This window comes from Sorex araneus, chromosome 5, assembly GCF_027595985.1.
Source record: "Sorex araneus isolate mSorAra2 chromosome 5, mSorAra2.pri, whole genome shotgun sequence".
NCBI lineage: Eukaryota > Metazoa > Chordata > Mammalia > Eulipotyphla > Soricidae > Sorex > Sorex araneus.
Window position 1 is genome coordinate 3403004 of NC_073306.1, and position 16535 is coordinate 3419538.

At 63.4% G+C, this 16535-nt stretch overlaps 1 protein-coding gene across 1 annotated transcript; it reads right to left on the reverse strand.

Moving 5' to 3' along the window:
- Positions 1 to 3096: 3096 nt before the first annotated feature.
- SLC2A7 (solute carrier family 2 member 7) lies at positions 3097 to 15866 on the reverse strand. The gene is made up of 12 exons (XM_004607058.2): positions 15816 to 15866; positions 14640 to 14738; positions 13559 to 13719; positions 11573 to 11697; positions 9551 to 9703; positions 8513 to 8638; positions 8040 to 8227; positions 6872 to 6982; positions 6255 to 6356; positions 5515 to 5590; positions 3693 to 3820; positions 3097 to 3300 (listed from the first exon to the last, which is right to left on the reverse strand). The coding sequence occupies exons 1-12, from the start codon at positions 15864 to 15866 to the stop codon at positions 3097 to 3099; spliced, it is 1524 nt and encodes a 507-aa protein (XP_004607115.1).
- Positions 15867 to 16535: the final 669 nt, after the last annotated feature.

Genomic DNA, 16535 nt, shown 5'->3' on the forward strand with positions numbered 1-16535 from the left:
GTGTAAAAGTCCACCCTAGGGCAGAAGCGATGGCGCTCCCGTGCACGAGCTGACCTGTGTTGGATCCCCGGCGTCCCTTAGGATCCCCAGAGCCGCGCCTGGAGTGATCCCTGAGCCTGGTGTCCTGCTGAGGCCGAGGCGGGGCCTCTGCCACCCCTGCCCGCAGCGCGCCTGCGCAGCTTGTGCCCGGTCCAGAGGGGCTCCCGCGTCTGGGCGCTCGTGCGCAGGAGCGCGCTCAGCTGCCGCCCCGCGCCCCCCACCACCGAAGGCCCCCGGGGAGAATGACAGCGGCGGTTCTGAGGGCAGCCCTCCCCCATTGTCGCAGGGCCTTGCCCTGAGCCAGAGACAAGCCCGCGGAGGCGACCCTGCTGGCAGCAGAGCGTTTGGCTCGTCAGTGTATTGCTACAGCAACCACCAAGAGTTGACCCCTGCCGCGCGCCCGAGGCTTCCTGCACCCCCACTCTGCCAACGGGCTCATCTGAGAGTTGTCTGACCAGCCTCAAAGCTTCTGTCTCTTTTAGAGACCTGGAAACGAGCCCCAAGAGGTGAAGGGGCCTGTTGGCCTCAGCGGCAGGCAGGAAAGTGGGGCTGGACAGAAAGAGCAGCTCAGACCAACCGCAAGTGTGAGAGCCGGAGCACGCGGCTGCTCTTCTTGGGCTTCACTCTTGGGCCACACCCGCGGGTGCTCAGGGCTCACCCCGGCCAGCGGTGTGCCGGCCTGTCCTGTCTGGTCCCCAAGTTGTTAGGGCGCGGATCGAAATCTCCCTGTAACGACAAAGAGACTCCAGAGACTGCAAGCAGCAAGCAGGGTTGATTGTGAGACTGGCTAGCCAGGGTCCAGCCGCCTACGCGGACACGCAGGTCCAGCAGGTTGGGCCAAAGACCCCGAGCTTCCCCAAAGGAGATCTTATATAGGCCTTCCCCGGCCGTTACAGCAGAGCCCGCGCATTTCATAGCCAATAGATTTGTAATATTGCAAACTCTCTTAACCAATCCCTTTAAAAGGACATCACTCCCTAGCCTATGGCTTTAGAGATCAGTATTCGCGCCAATACTCAGGAATGTCCCGGTTCTGGGGACAGTCCTGGGTCCTGTGATATGGGTCTTGTGATATGGGTCTTGTTATCTGGTTTGACCACCACCCTTCTTGCGACCCAGGGTGCCTGTATCCAAATTCCTTGGATAGACAAGTTATTCTACAATCCGGTTCCTGTAAAAAGAGTCTTAAGAAAGCTAAATAGGGGGCTGGAGCGATAGCACAGCGGGTAGGGCGTTTGCCTTGCACGCGGCCGACCCGGGTTTGAATCCCAGCATCCCATATGGTCCCCTGAGCATGGCCAGGGGTGATTCCTGAGTGCAGAGCCAGGAATAACCCCTGTGCATCGCCAGGTGTGACCCAAAAAGCAAAAAAAAAAAAAAAAAAGCTAAATAGATTCCTGTGGTCTGTCCTCACACAAGTGACTGCTACTATTGACACGGGAGAATCCGTGTTAGGTGGCCTCCAGGTGCACGTGTGTGCAGGACACTCCTCACCCTGGAGTCTGCCCGCCCCAGGGGTAAGTCTGAGGCGTGAGTAAAATTCAGGCGACTTTTGTCCAAGCATCAGAAACGGGGCTGCCCGAGAGAGGGCCCGGGGGCTACGCCTGCCCTTTGCATGCAGGAGGCCTGAGGTCCGTGCCCAGCACTGCACGGTCTGCCCGGGTCCCGGGGAGCAGCCCCTGAGCACTGCTGGGGGTGCCCCCCAGGAACCAGGGTGACCCATAGACCAGTGCTCCGTGGAGTGGGTGAAGCACTCCCAGGGGTGCTGAGATGATGGGGGGGTGCAATCAGTGGCTGCGGGATGGCTCCTAAAGTGGGGGTCTCTACCGCAGACGAGCGTGGGCCCAGCCCGCGAATCCTCCAGATGAAACCCCCAACTCTCAGCCCAGGCTGCAGGCGGCTGCACGGACACGTGAGGCTGAGTGTGGGGTGATTTGTCTCTCAATGAAGGACAGACAATGGACGAAGTGACGAGGGTCCACAGAGAACAGTCCTGAGGCGACCCAGGGGCCGTGGGGACAGGCCAGGAGGGGTCACCACCCCTGGGCACTGAGTGTTGTCTGCCGGGGCACTGCGCCCCCTCCCCCCTAAGGCCCAGACACTGCCCAGCGTCGCTGCCTGTAAACATCCGAGAAAAATCTCACAATCCACACAGGTGGTGGCCTTGCCAGGGCCTTATAATCTTAGGGGGCTCAGAGTGAGTGATTTGGGGGGTTAAGACTGGGCTCAGAGTCACTGTTGAAAAGGACACACTTGGTTCCCAGGGGATAGATGAGGTCCCCGGGCAGGGGCCCCCAAACAGCCACAAAACACATTTTCTTCTTTTTCTTTTTTGCTTTTTGGGTCACACCCAGCAATGCACAGGGGTTACTCCTGGCTCTACACTCAAGAATTACCCCTGGCAGTGCTCAGGGGACCATATGGGATGCTGGGAATTGAACCCGGGTCGGCCGCGTGCAAGGCAAACACCCTACCCGCTGTGCTATCACTCCAGCCCCAACACTTTTTCTTCTAATGTCCAGCAGCACCCAGCCTCACAGGGCAGGGCTGAGGGGTGGCAGGATGGACTCGGGGGTCACTGAGCTGTGGGGGACGGGAACAGGCTGTGGGGGACAGTATGGAAAGATCTGGACCCAGGGAACCAGGGACTGGTCAGGTCGGGTCAGCCACTGGACTGGGAAAGTTTCTTTTTTCCTTTTTCCTTTTAAAAAATTTGGGGTCACATCCAGCGATGCTCAGGAGTTACTCCTGGTGGTGCTCAGGGGACCATATGGAAATGGCAGGGATCGAACCCGGGCCGGCTGCCTGCAAGGCAAATGCCCTCCCCCCTCCCCCCGCTGTACTCTTTGGCCCTGGGTAAGTTTCTTATGAAATGCAGCAGCCATGGGGCTCAGGCAGAGGTTGAGGAGGGGGTCCCCTCCCGCCCATCCCCCATCACCGGTGCCTTATGACCCAGGCCAGAACTAAGTCGGCTGGACCGTCTGGGCGTGAGGGGACAGGCCGGGGACCCCTTATCCCCGAGCCCTCCCGGAGACGGGGCAGGGCCGGGACGCTGGGTTAGAAGGCAGTTTCCCGCGCAGGCCCCGCCTCTGTGCTCTCTGCTTCAGGTTCCGGAAGCTGCACCCCGTTCCTCGCGGCGAAGATGCGGTTTATCTCCACAAACGTCTTGCCCTTGGTCTCGGGAATCACCAGGTAGATGTAGACGGCCGTGAGGAGGCAGATTCCGGCAAAGATTATGAAGCTGTAGGCGCCGATGTGTTCCTGGGAGCAGAGCCGGAGGGTGGAGTCACCCCAGGGGATGCACTCAGAAAGTGGGGCCCCCTGGGGAGGCATGGGGTGGGGGGTGCCCAGGACAGGGATGGAGGCGGAGGGGGCTTTGATTTTTTTTCTTTTTGGGTCACACCTGGCATTGCACAGGGGTCACTCCTGGCTCTGCACTCAGGAATCACTCCTGGCGGTGCTCAGGGGACCATATGGGATGCTGGGAATTGAACCCGGGTCAGCTGCATGCAAGGCAAACGCCCTCCCCGCTGTGCTATTGCTCCAGCCCCCGGAGGGGCTTTGAGGGTCTGAGCCCCGCCTGCACGCTCCGGCCTTGGAGGGTGAGCACGCCCCCTGGTGGACGAGCAGGAGGGGCGCGGGGAGGGGCTCACCTGGATGGACGGGAACACGAAGCCCACCAGGAAGTTGGTGAGCCAGTGCGTGGCTCCATCCACCGTGAAGGCGGCCGGCCGGGAGGACTGCAGGAAGACCTCAGTGCGCACCACTGACGGGACGGGGCCTGGGGCGCGGAATGAGGGGTGGAGATCTGCTCTGGCCTCTGACCCCCGCCCCGGGGCAGCCAGCCTCCCTCCGGGCCTCTGAGGGGGTGTCTCCCCAGACCTGCACCCCGACCTTCCTCCAGGACCTCCCTCCTGGGCCTCCCTCTGGCCTCCTCCTGGCCTCCTCCCAGCCTCCCTCCTGGGCCTCCCTCTGGCCTCCTCCTAGCCTCCTCCCAGCCTCCCTCCTGGGCCTCCCTCTGGCCTCCTCCTAGCCTCCTCCCAGCCTCCCTCCTGGGCCTCTCTCCAGCCTCCTCTTAGCCTCCTCTCAGCTTCCATCCTCTGGTCTCCCTCCATTCAGGTGTCTTCCCAGACTTGCACCCCGGATCTCCCTGCTGGACCTCCCTACGAGCCTCCCTCCTGGGCCTCCTCCCAGCCTCCACCCTGGGCCTCCCTCAGGCCTCCCTCCATGCAGTGTCTTCCCAGACCTGCACCCTGGGCCTCCCTCCTGGGCCTCCCTTCCGGCCTCCTTCCCAGGCCTCCAGGTCACACGAGGTCTCAAGGTCACACGGTTCACCAGCTCCCCCGCAGCAGCGGCAAGGTGGGCTGTTATGGGCAGCCCCCGCCGGAACTGGGTGCGAGAGGGAGCCCCAGCGCTACCCACAGAACCAGGGTGGAAGCTAAAAGGTTCCGTCTGGAGGGGAGCCCCAAGGTCCTTGAGCAGGGGCGGGCACGGAGCTTCTCTGAGGTCAGCGGGGATGAGTCAAGGTGGGCAGATGGGAAACGGGAAACCTTGGGAGCAGGGAGAGCAGGGGCCTGCCCCTCCCTCACAGATGCCAGAACCTTCTGCTGACTGATTTTCCGGAGCAGCGCAGGGGCTCGGGACGTGCTGCCCCCCTGTGGTAGGTCTGGGGAACAGCAGCGCTGCCCTTTGCCCTGGCGGCAGCCGCGTGCTTCTCTGACCGTGCACCTTGCATCCGTCTGGCCCCACGGGAAGACGTGTCCCTTCCAGCCAGCTCCCGGCCGAGCGTGCTGGGGGAGGCGGAGGCTACGAGTCTGGGGCCCCAGCCCCGGGCCTGTCCCTCAGGTCTGCCTCCCTGCACCCCAAGCCCGCAGCCGGAAGACACCAGCAGAAGGCCCAGCCCACCCCGCACAGCCCCCTGAAAAACACCGAGATACACCCCCCAGTGTGGGGGTGGCAGCAAGGAAGGTTCTTCCCAGCCCAGACTGCGGGAAAGTTCTGGTCTTGGGGACCCCCGTGCCCTCGCCGAGGCAGCAAGAAGGGGGTTCGGGTCTCCGGCACCTGGAGGGGTGACCCTGGAGTCCAGAGGCTCTGGGGAGGCGGGCCGAGGGGGAGGGGCCGCTGGCACGTTCGTGAGGGGCACGGGGCACCCCAGGCTGAGCAGGCCGGGGACAGCGGGAGCTGAGCTGTGGGCGCAGTGGAAGGCCGGGCATGGCCGGCCCCCCCACGCCATGCGTCCTGTCCCCCCGCCCTGGGGGCTCCTTCTCCCGCAGAGGTGCCTGTCACTGACGGGTGCTGGGCAGGAACCCACCCTGGCCTGTGAGTCAACCCTGGGGTCGAGCCTGTGAATGAGTGAATGAGTGAATGAGTGAATGCAAACTGGCAGGACCTGTGGAGCAGCACGCTGAGCCCCTGGGGGGTGGGTCTGACAGTGGGGGGGGCCGGGGGGCCCTCTGGGGGCGGGGCTAGACTCACTGGGCCCAATGGAGTGTCCCGCGATGTAGGAGAAGACGCAGGCCACGCCGAGGTACGACAGCTCCTGGACCTGGCTCTGCGGGGGGACGGGATGGGGGTGCAGGAAGGCCCAGAGCCCCTCAGGGTACCCCGGCGCCCCCACCTCGCTGCCTCAGGACGCTCCCACCCGCCGCGCCCTGCGGCTCTGTGCCCCCTGGGGAGTACCCCCCTCACCTCCCTGGCAGTGCTGGCGTCCTACCAGCAGGGCCTCAGGGCCGACCGCGGGACACGCGGGGAGCCCTGGGCGGCAAGAATGGCTCCCCTGAGACCACCAGCGCCCCCTCTGCCCCCTCTGCTGGGCCACAGACCCCCCACCAGGAAACCCTTCACTGGACAGTAGGGGGCGCCCCACTGCTGTGCAGAGGCCCTGTGGTGAGAGGTGGGCTGGAGGGGGCGAGCTCTCTAGCAGGGGTGCCTGGGGGCGGGGCTCAGTGGCGAGGCTGCTGCTGGGCACAGCTCTCAGCCCTTCTCTCCCGAGACCACCCTGGGTGGAGGGGACCCTTCTGATACCCAGAGCCAACAGCTGGGGTCGGCCTGGGGCGAGTGGGCGAGCCACCCAGGCCAAGTGTGTGAAAGTGGCGGGGCGGGCGGACCCCGGGGCTTCCCTTCAGAGGGGACACTTCGAGGTCCTCGCACTGGGAGTGGGTGCAGGTCCAGGGGGAGCCGGGCCCCCTCCCGCCCCGGCACCCCACCACGCCCACCTGGAAGAGGAGGGCCAGGGTGAGCACCAGGCACGCCGAGCCGCAGATGCCGTAACCCACCAGCAGGAGGCGCCGCCTTCCCAGCCGCTCCACAGTGAAGGCCTGCAGGGAAGGGGGCCGGTGAAGCGCCCTCTCTCCCTCCACCCCCTCTGCTTGCTTCTGCGTTTTCCCGGGACCTCACGCCCACAAGTGCCAGGAATCCAGCCCAGGGCCTCACACATGCACGGCAAATGCTTGACCACTGAGCCACGTTCCCAGCCCTTCCATAGAACACTCTGGCGCAAGTTTCTGTTTGTTTGTTGATGACACCGAGTGGTGCCCAGGGCTTACTCCCGGCCCTACACTTAGGTGTCACTCCTGGCGGGGCTCAGGGGTCCTGGGAGTTGAACCCATGTCAGCCTTGTGCAAGGCAAGTACCCTACCCGCTGTACTATTGCTCCAGCCACTCTGGGACAAATTTTATGTCACCCAAGTACCACCCGGCGGGAGCCTGTGATGGCACAGGGGAAGCGCTTTATGAGGGAGCAGTTGGATGGGCGGTTAGTCGCCTGGACCACATCCGCCATGACCTGGGACAGAGCCCTGGGGACGCTGGCCCTGCTCTGGGAGTCACTCACGGAGATGACGGTCATCACGATGTTGACCACGCCGGCGCCCACGGTCACGTACTGCGAGTGCGTGGCCCCGATGCCCGCAAACGTGTAGATGAGGTCGGCGTAGTAATTGATCTGAAACAGGGGCCCAGCCCGTGAGAACCTGCCCCCCGCCCCGACCCAGCCACTAGCAGCCCTGGAAGCTGGGCAGGTGGGGGGGTGACAGGAAGGGGCGGCCGAGCCCCTGGGCTTTTTGTGGTCTGGGTTGAGGCCAGGCAAGCACCCCCCCCGCCCTCCCCTCTGCACAGCAAGCCCTGGGCTCAGGGCACCCCTGCGGGTCACAGCTGCCGCCGCCGTGGTGGCCACTGGGCTCTCCCGCTGGGACTCCCCTTGGGAAACGGGCTGTGTGTCCCCCAGGCCTGCTGTCACTGCCACGTGACCCCTCTTCTCGCCCGCAGACTGGGCAGCCTGTCCAGCTTCTGCCTCTTGAGAGCCGCCGCTCAGCCGCTCCGCTCCCTCCACAGACGCAAGCGCCAGGTTCACAGGCAGCCCTGCCCCCGGGGCCACGGGGCGAGGCACCGCAGCTCCCAGCCCACGCAGAGAAACCCAACCCCACGCGGCTCTCGCCGAGCTGGCTGTTCTCTTTTCTGCTGTGCAGGGAAGGCTCGGGAGGACACACAGAGGGGGAAAGCCTGGCAGCCGGGACGGTGGCGGCAGAGTGAGGGGCAAGCTGTCACCAACCCCCCCACCCCCCGTCCCCTCCTTGGCTCCCCTCTATCTGGAGCTGACGCCTGCTGTGGCCTCAGCTCTTCAGGGCGCCCTGGTGCCATGCGAGCCCGGCGTGTGCGCGCCAAGCCGCCTTCCCCTTCCTGCCAGAGGCGGGACAGGCAGGGCCAGCTCTGAGCCACAGGAGCCGGGGTGGCACTGAGCACCGGGCCGAGCACTCTGAGAGCCGCTGATGAGTTTGATGGTTCCAGTGGGCCGGGATGCAGGGGACAGTCAACCCTCCAGCAGTCACAGCCACAGCTGCTCCATGCCTGCAGCCATGCCCCAAGCCACTGCCGCATCAACACCCATGCCCCACCTCCCACAGCCGCGGCCACGCCCACCGCACCGAGACCACGCCCTTGGCCACGCCCACCACACCCCGCCCCGCTCCAGCCACCGTGGGGGCGCCCCGCGGCCTGCTCACCGCGTTCACCCCCGAGAGCTGCTGGCCGGCCATGAGCACGATGATGGAGACGAGCTGCCAGCGGAGCGGCCGGAAGGTGAAGAGGTTCCACACGGACAGGCGGCCCTCGGCCCTCTCGGCCTGGTCCTCCAGGCGCATCTCGTCCAGCTCGGCGTCCACGTCGGGGCAGCCTCGCAGTCTCTGCAGGGCTGGGGGGAGCGTCCGCGCGCGGCTGCCGGCTGTCCGCCCAGACTCCCACGCACCACGCGTGGAGCCCCCCGGCACCGCAGGGCCCCAGGGCCCCGCTGGGAGCTTGCCTGGGCCGGATGAGCCCCTCGCAAGGCCCCCCACCCCAACTGACTCCCCAGCACCGGCGGGCCCTGCTCTCCTCCCGCGTTCCTGAGCCCTGAGACTCCCGCTCATGCCACCCACCCTCCTCCGCCCGGGCTCCTGGAGGGACAGCGGGGAAGGGGCGGGCAGCTGTCACTCTGTACCTTGCCGGGCAGCACCCTCGTCTCCCTTCTGGATCAGGGTGTACCGAGGGCTCTCGGGGAAGAAGGGAAGGGACAGCAGCTGTATCAGCGCGGGGACCCCGGTGAGCGCCAGCAGCAGGGGCCAGCCTGCAGGGAACCAAGACCCAGGCTGCAGTCCCGGCCGCCCCCCCCCACATCCTCCTGCTCCTCAGCGGCCCGAGGCCCCGGGACAAGCAAGTGACATTCTCTTCTGTGGCGGCAGGAGCGGCCGGACCCAGCACTGTGGTGAGCGGGGTGACGCGGATGTCAGCGAGGGGGACAGAAGCTGCACCCCCACCTCCACCCGTTAGTGTGGCAGGAACCGAGGAGTTCTTTGGTCCAAGCCTCAGTCTTCCCAGCAGGAACATGAAGATGAGGGTGGTGACGATGCCGGGGAAGGCGGTGAAGGTGACAGTGGGGCTATGATGACGGTGACTGTGACAGGGATGATGAAGGGGGTAATGGTGACAAGGTGAGGTGATAGTGATGAGACGGGGATGATGATGGGGAAGAAGATGAAGGCCATGAGGATGAAGAAGATAATGGGCTTGGGGACACAGTGCCACAAGGATGATGGATAGAAGACACGACACACACGAGGCCTCGTGTCAGGGGGCCGGGCAACGTGGCCTGAGCCGTGCCTCGATGACTGTGGTTCTCGTTCTGTACCGGGCACCCGGGAGTGGGGCCTGCTAACACGAGCCCCTCTGAGTTTCGCCCTGCTGCAGGGGGGGGGGGTGTGCAGGGGTGTCAACCCAACATGCTAACTGTGGGGTTGGAGGGGTTGGATTTTTTTTTCTTAATAGGCAAATTCAAACAAAGCCCTGCTGTGTTCTTGTGGGCCTGGGGAACTCACCCCGAATGCCCTTGACCCCACTTGCTCAGGCCACCAGGGGACACCCTGCCCAGACCAAAGGTCACTGCTCACCTCATCTCACTGGTCCAGTGTGACGTGGGCCCAGCTGAGTGAGTGCCAACGCCTTGGACTTGGCACCTACCCCAACCTCGGCGTGCCCGTACCTGTGGGATTGCCCAGGATGGCCTGCAGACTGAAGATCTGTGCCAGGAAGACTCCCACGATGACAAAAACCTCAGTCATTGTCCCCAGAGTGCCACGAAGGTTCCTGGGGGCCAGCTCCCCCAGGTACATGGGCAGGGCGCTGTAAGAGATGCCTGGGTGGAGAAGGGGTCAGGGCAGGGGAGAAGAGGCGGGAGCATCTCACCCGACCCAGATTCAATCCAGCGCCTTCTCCCGCCTCCCTGGGGACAGCTCCAGGCTCAGACTCAGAGCTGGGAGAGAAAGAGGCCAGCTGACAGGCGAGGGATCTTCTAGAAACAGGTGTCCCTAGAGAGCCCTGCGGGGATGGGAACCTCCCGCACCAGGAGGGAGGCTGAGCCCCTTGTAATAGTTCCAAGTGTTGGGACTTAAGCACAGCCTCTAGCCTGGATTTACTTCCTGATTTCTAAACCCAGGTGAAATGCATGACCTTCTTTTTTTCCTTTTTGGGTCACACCTGGCGATGCACAGGGGTTACTCCTGGCTCATGCACTCAGGAATTACTCCTGGTGGTGATTGGGGGATCGTATGGGATGCTGGGAATTGAACCTGGGTCGGCCGCGTGCAAGGCAAACGCCCTCCCCACTGTTTTTCCTCATGAAGCAGCCCTGCTATTTTGGAGACTGCCTCCTTACTGCCCTCTGGGGGGGCACGCTCTCCCTGTCCATGCAGGGGGCAGACAGCCTGCAGTGCCTCCTCCAAAGAGGCCTGTTTTTTTAGCTTTTGTTCTGGAGTCACACCCAGTAGTGCTCAGTGCTTACTCCTTGCTCTGGACTCAGGGATCACTCCCGGCAGTGCTCATTTTGTGGGATTTCAGGGGTCAAACCCGGCCAGCCTGAGTGCCCTCCCCCCTGCACTGTCGTCCCAGCCCTGCAGTTGCCTGGTAAAACATCCTCAAAAAAGTCTTCAAAAAAGTCTTTTATTTTTGGGGCTGGAGTGATAGCACAGCAGGTAGGGCATTTGCCTTGCACGTGGCCGACCCAGGTTCGAATCCCAGCATCCCATATGGTCCCTTGAGCACCGCCAGGGATAATTCCTGAGTGCATGAGCCAGGAATGACTCCTGTGCATTGCCAGGTGTGACCCAAAAAGCAAAAAAAAAAAAAGTCTTTTGTTTTCTCCAGGAAAAGTGTGCTTTTATTTGTATTTATTTATCTTTCAGCTTCTCCCGCTATCCTGATGGGGCAAACTCTGTACCCAGGGGACGGGGTGATATCAGGGCTCCGACCCGGGCCTCCTGCGAGCCAAGTCTGCGCTCCAGCCCGCACAGCCCAGCCGTGTCCCCGGGCCTAAGAGCACGTGTTTGTTTTGTTTTGGGCCACACCTGATGGTGTGGTCCAAGGGTACGGCAGCCCCATATGGGTGTAAGTGATTGAACCCAGGTTGGCGGGCGCAAAGCAAGCGCCCTACCCGCTGTGCTGTCTCTCCGAGTGTGTAAAACTCCTCCCGGGAGAAGGTCTAGTTCAGGGAAGGAATGAGCGCGTGCGGGTTCTCTGCCCCTGGGAAGGGCCAGAAGATGCTCAAGAGAAAAGAGCCTTTGGGGGCTGGAGCCATAGTCTAGCCAGGAGGGCTCTGCCTAGCACCCGGTCAACCGGGGTTCGACACCCCCAGCACCCCATACGGTACTCCGAGCCCACCAGGAGTGATCCCTGAGTGCAGAGACAGGGGTAACCTCTGAGTACTGCCGGGGGTGGCCCCCAAACAAAGTCAGTTTTGGTGTTGGGGAGTGGACGCTGGCAAAGCGACTGGCGTTGGAACATCGTACAATGAAACCCCATCCAGGCATAACTTTGTAACTTTGTAATTCACCGTGCTTAAATTAAAAAAAAAAAAAAAAAGTAAAAGTAAATGAAAGGAAAAAGAAAAGCGCTCCACGGAGCCAGGAAGACCCGCCCCTGCCCCGGGCCCAGCCAATGGCCTGGAGCGTCAGCCCCAGCCCCGCCCCGCCCCGCCCGCCCCGCCCCGCCCCGCCCCGCCCCGCCCTACCTGCGCAGATGCCCAGCACGACTCGGGAGAAGATGATGAGCTCGAAAGCCTTGGCCACTTTGCTGACGCCCATGAGGACGGCGGGGACGATGGCGAAGACGTTGTTGAGCAGCAGGGTCCCCTTCCTGCAAGCAAGGGCGGGGGCTGGGCGCCAGGCGGGACGACACTGACGGGGGGCTGCGAGCCGGGAAGGAAGGGTAGCGGGTGCGGGGAGCACCAAGCAGGAAGGAGAGGGAAGGGGCTGCCCCTTTGGGGGTGCGGGGGGCTGGCTTGAGGAATACTGAGTGGGATTCGCTCAGAGAAGGAGATCCCGAAGCTTGGGTAATCTTTAAAAAAATAGGGGGGTGTGCGGGGCACACCCAGCAGTGCTCAGGGCTTACTCTTGGCTCTGCTCTCAGGATTCACTCCTGGCGGGGCACGGGGGGCCATACGGGGTGCCAGGGACTGAACCCAGGTCATGCAAGGCAGCACCTACCCACTGTACTACCTCTCTGGCCCTAACACTGGGTCTGAATAAGCTCCCTGGCGCCCCGCCCCCTCCTCAGGAACAGGGGCCTGGGGGACCTAAGGGCTCCCCACAGAGACCAGGCTGCCCCCCGCCCCCCACCCCCACCCTTGGGCGCAGTGTCCTGGCCGCAAGCTCCAGGGGGTGGAGCAGGCGTGGCTGCTGGCGCGGCCACAGAGGGAAGGATGGGCAGACCCTCGTCACTACAGCCGGACCTCCCGGATCTCCCGTGCCCCCCGCCCAGCGCCGCGGCCAGTCACTCCGCGCTCGGCAGAAGGAGCGAGAGCGCTGCCTCAAGCCCCTCGGCTCCCGCTCTGATTCGCAAGTGGTTTTTCAGCCGAGAACGCTGCTTCTGCGCATGAAAATCCAATGATGCGGTTCCTTAAAGGTTTGCCTTTTGGGCCCGAGTCACAGCGCTGGAGGAGGGCACTTGCCCCACGTGTGGCAGGCCCTGGTTTGGTCCTGGCGCCCCATATGGTCCTTTAAGCCTGCCAGGAGTCATTCCTGAGTGCAGAGCCAGGAGTTAACTCCCGAGCATCACCGGGTGTGGCCCCAAAGCCAACGCCAACCCCCCCCCCCAAGAAAAGGTTTGCTTTCTGGGCCACAGGGTGCCAAGGCACTAGCCTTGCATGCATGCAACCCGGGTTCAGTCCCAGCACCCCAAATGGTCCCAGGACTACCCCAGGAGTGATCCCTGAGCACTGCCAGGGATGGGCCCCCCAAACCCACAATCTTTCTTCAGCAGACTCGCCTCTCCACGCACACCCACAAACTACCACCTGGCCCCAGATGGGGGTAGGGCGGGGGAGTCTCGGGCCCTCCTGCCACCTTGACCCTCTTCCCTCCCGCAGCCACGGCTCAGCCACACCCATGCGCGGGGAGCGGTCGCGGAGTCCGTGCAAGCCACGTGGAGTGCAGAGGGCTCCCCCCTTCTCAGGCGAGGCAGGAGGCCGGTGACGCCGTCCGAGCCCCAAACCTCCGCAGGCTGACACGGCCACCCGGGAGAAGCCACAGCGCCGGCCACTGGACGCCTCGCCCACGTCCAGCCCCTTCCACGCACGCCACCCCAAGGACCCCCCAGCACTTGGCTCTGAGGCCCACCCACCTGCACGGGGCAGGGGATGGAGCGAAATTTGTCCCCATGCAAGGGACGAAGGAGGGAGTCCCTGGGCAACTCCGGACTTGCTTCAGGGCCCTGCGTCCGGCTGGAGAGACAGGACAGAGAGGAAGGCGTGGCCCGGCACACAGCCCACCCTGCTTTGGTGGCTGGCACCACATGCAGAAGCGGTTCCTGAGCACAGAACCAGGAGTGAACCCTGAGCACTGCCGGCTGCGGCCCCCAAACAAGCAGGCACCCTGAGGTCTGGTGAGGGGCGGACTAGGCCTCAGAGCCTGATTCCCAGGCCCCCCCCCCGCACACGCGCAACCAAGACAGTGGACACCACCGCGGGTGGCCGGAGAGCCTCGCGCCTCCGCTTTACCTGCCACACCTGTCGACCAGCAGGCCGACCACCAGCGACCCCAGGAAGCCTCCGAGGGGAAACATGGACACGGTGCATGACCACAGCAGCAGCAGCTGCTCCTCGCCCAGGCCGACCCCGTGGCGCTCGAAGTAGGTCTCGTTGTAAAAGGACTTCAGCACCTGGAAGACACGTCCCCTTCTCGCCAGCAGCACGGGGCAGCTCCGGGAGAGGGCGAGCCGATGTTCCCGGGGCCCCTGGGACAGTGCCCGCCAACCACTGGCCCAACTGAGTCTTTGCTGTTGCCTGAGAAGGTTTAAAGGCACCTGGGGGGAGGGGGCGGGGCTGGAGTGACAGCACAGCGGGGAGGGCATTTGCCTTGCAAACGGCCGACCTGGGTTCGGCCGACCTGGGTTTGATTCCCAGCATCCCATATGGTCCCCTGAGCACCGCCAGGGGTAATTCCTGAGTTCAGAGCCAGGAGTGACCCCTGTGCATCGCCGGTGTGACCCAAAAAGCAATAAATAAATAAATAAATAAATAAATGTGCCTGTGGGATGGGTGGGACGAGGACGCAGAGGACACGGGCCCCTGTGGGTGCAGGGTCCACGTCATCCACTGAGAATGAGAAACAGCCCAGCAACGGGCAGGGTGGGATGCAGCCAGAGCGTGCCAGGGGCAGTGCGGACCCCTGGGGAAGGCTGTCTGCGAACAAAGCGGGGCCAGAAAGTGGCGGGAAATAGCGGATTCTGCACTCTCGGGAGCGACAGTGGGCGGAGTCCCGCCCCTTTGCCGTTCAGGGTCTTCCTCTGAATGCCTCTCTGTCCTGCACACCAGGTTTACCTCCCCCCCTCGCCTCCTAACATGCTCCCCACAACTCCCTCCAACACGCTTCGTTCTCTGCACCGCTCTGTGGGCAAACTTCAAAACGCCGGCTCTACCCTCTTCTTGCTCCCATGCCACCCTTGGCTCCGGCCTGCTCCAACCAAGATGGCGGCCCCCACAGGCAAGATGGCGGCCCCCGCGGGCAGGATGGCGGCCCCCGCGGGCAGGATGGCGGCGCCGCAGGGCAGGAAGGCGGCCGCCTCCACCTGGCGCCCACCTTGTGCGGAGTGTTGACCACGGAGATGTTGTAACCGTACTGGAAAGCAGAACCGAAGGCTGCACTCAGTGTGGCCAGCACCAGTGTGGGCTGCAAGCGCTGTGGGAGATGAGGGAAGTCTACAGTCAGGAGCCTCGGGGCCTCCGCAAGTGGGATGGGGCGGCCGGAAGTTGGGGTCACAGGACCCAGGTCAAGTGCAGGGAAGGTGGAGGCAGGGGCTGGCTGCCTGGGGAAGCTGGCCCGAGGCTGGGGGCCGTGGATAGTATCACTTCCCACTCCTCATCCTATTCCTTCTCCCCCCGCCCCCCACAAGCTACAGCTGAGCATCTCCTGGATTAGGGCGTGCGGGCAGGTGGAGGCAGGTGGGGCCTCGCACTGCCCTCTGGGAGCCCAAAATAACAACAAAAAAAGGCAAATAGGAGAATTTCAAACAAAGGTGCTATTGCTGGCCATAGAGCAGGGTCCAGAGCTACAAGCTCTGGGGAGGGGTGTGGGGTCAGGGCTTGGGTGTGTGTTGTATTGGGCAGTGGGGTGGGCTGAGGGTGTGTGCTGTGTTGGGGTGGGGAGGGGTGGGGTGTTGCACTGGGGAGTGGGGGTGTGTGCTGTGTTGGGTAGTGTGTGCTGAGGGTCTGTCTGAGCAGGTGCCTCCCGGCTGAGCCCTGAGCCCCAGGACCATCCCAGGCAGAGCCAGTTTCCACAGTACAGTGACTCTGTAACCAGCACAGCCGGGGGGCAGCGGGCGGACCCACCGGAGGGCCCCCCTCAGATGCCCGAGGAGGGGACCGGCATATTGGGGTGGCGTCTGTGGCTGCCTGAGCTGGGACTGAGGCCGTCGTCCACACCCCACTTCTCTAGCTGCTCACCTGACCCCCGCCTTCATTCAGCTGCCGCCCACACGCCCCCAGGCAGGGAGGGGCAAAGGCTGAGGCTGGGGGGAGGGCGGGGGCAGCTCCACCCCCAGCCAGTGCAGTGGAGCTGAACTCAGCCCCAGGGGTCAGGCTGGGGTGGGAGGTGCTGCCCCCCAGGGAGAAGCCCCTCCCCCCGCCCCCCACCCCGCCCAAGGTGGGGCAGGGTGTCGCTCCTTGCTGGAGCCACTTCCAGACCCTCCCCTGCCTGCCACAGCGCCCCGTGCCCAGCTTGGCAGGGCGAGGGCAGTCGCCTGGGCTTGGCACTTACTCCTTTCTGGGCTGGGGTGTTCGCGGGCGTCCCCCCTTCTTTGGGCTCCATCCTTGGGGGAGAAGCAGCTGTGCTGGGCTGGGGCACCTGTGTCCTCGCCCAGCTGTGGGTGGCCTGTGTGACTTTGCCCCCCACGGCCTCTGGACCCTGCTAGGAGCACCTTTTCCTTGCACGTGTTGATAAGATAAACTTGGCGTGATTTTGGTCCGCCTCTGCCCAGCCCGTAGCCAGCTGCACCCCGAGTGCAGGCAGTGTGTGTCCCCAGAACTGGGGTTTGGGCCACTGTGAGGGGCTTCCAGGTTATTTCTCCATCTGTGCTTCTCACATGCGTGTCACAGCAACCTTAAACACACTGGGGACACAGGACAGCAGAGAGGATGCTTGCCTTGCACATAGCCGACCCAGGATCGATCTCCGGCACCATATATGGTTCCCTGAGCTGGTCATAATCTCTCAGTACATTGGGGTTAAAGAAGTCAATAAAATGCTGAGCAAAAGTGCACAGTTCAGAATCCTTTGCTGGCACAAAGAAAGAAAAAAAAAAATAGGAAAAGGCTGAATGCTTTTTGACAAGTGATTGGAACTCTAGGCTATTGGTTTCAAAGAGCAATGACGGGGGCTGGAGCAACAGCACAGCGGGGAGGGCGTTTGCCTTGCGCGCGGCCAACTCGGGTTCGATTCCCAGCATCCCATAGGGTCCACCAAGCGCGGCCAGGAGTA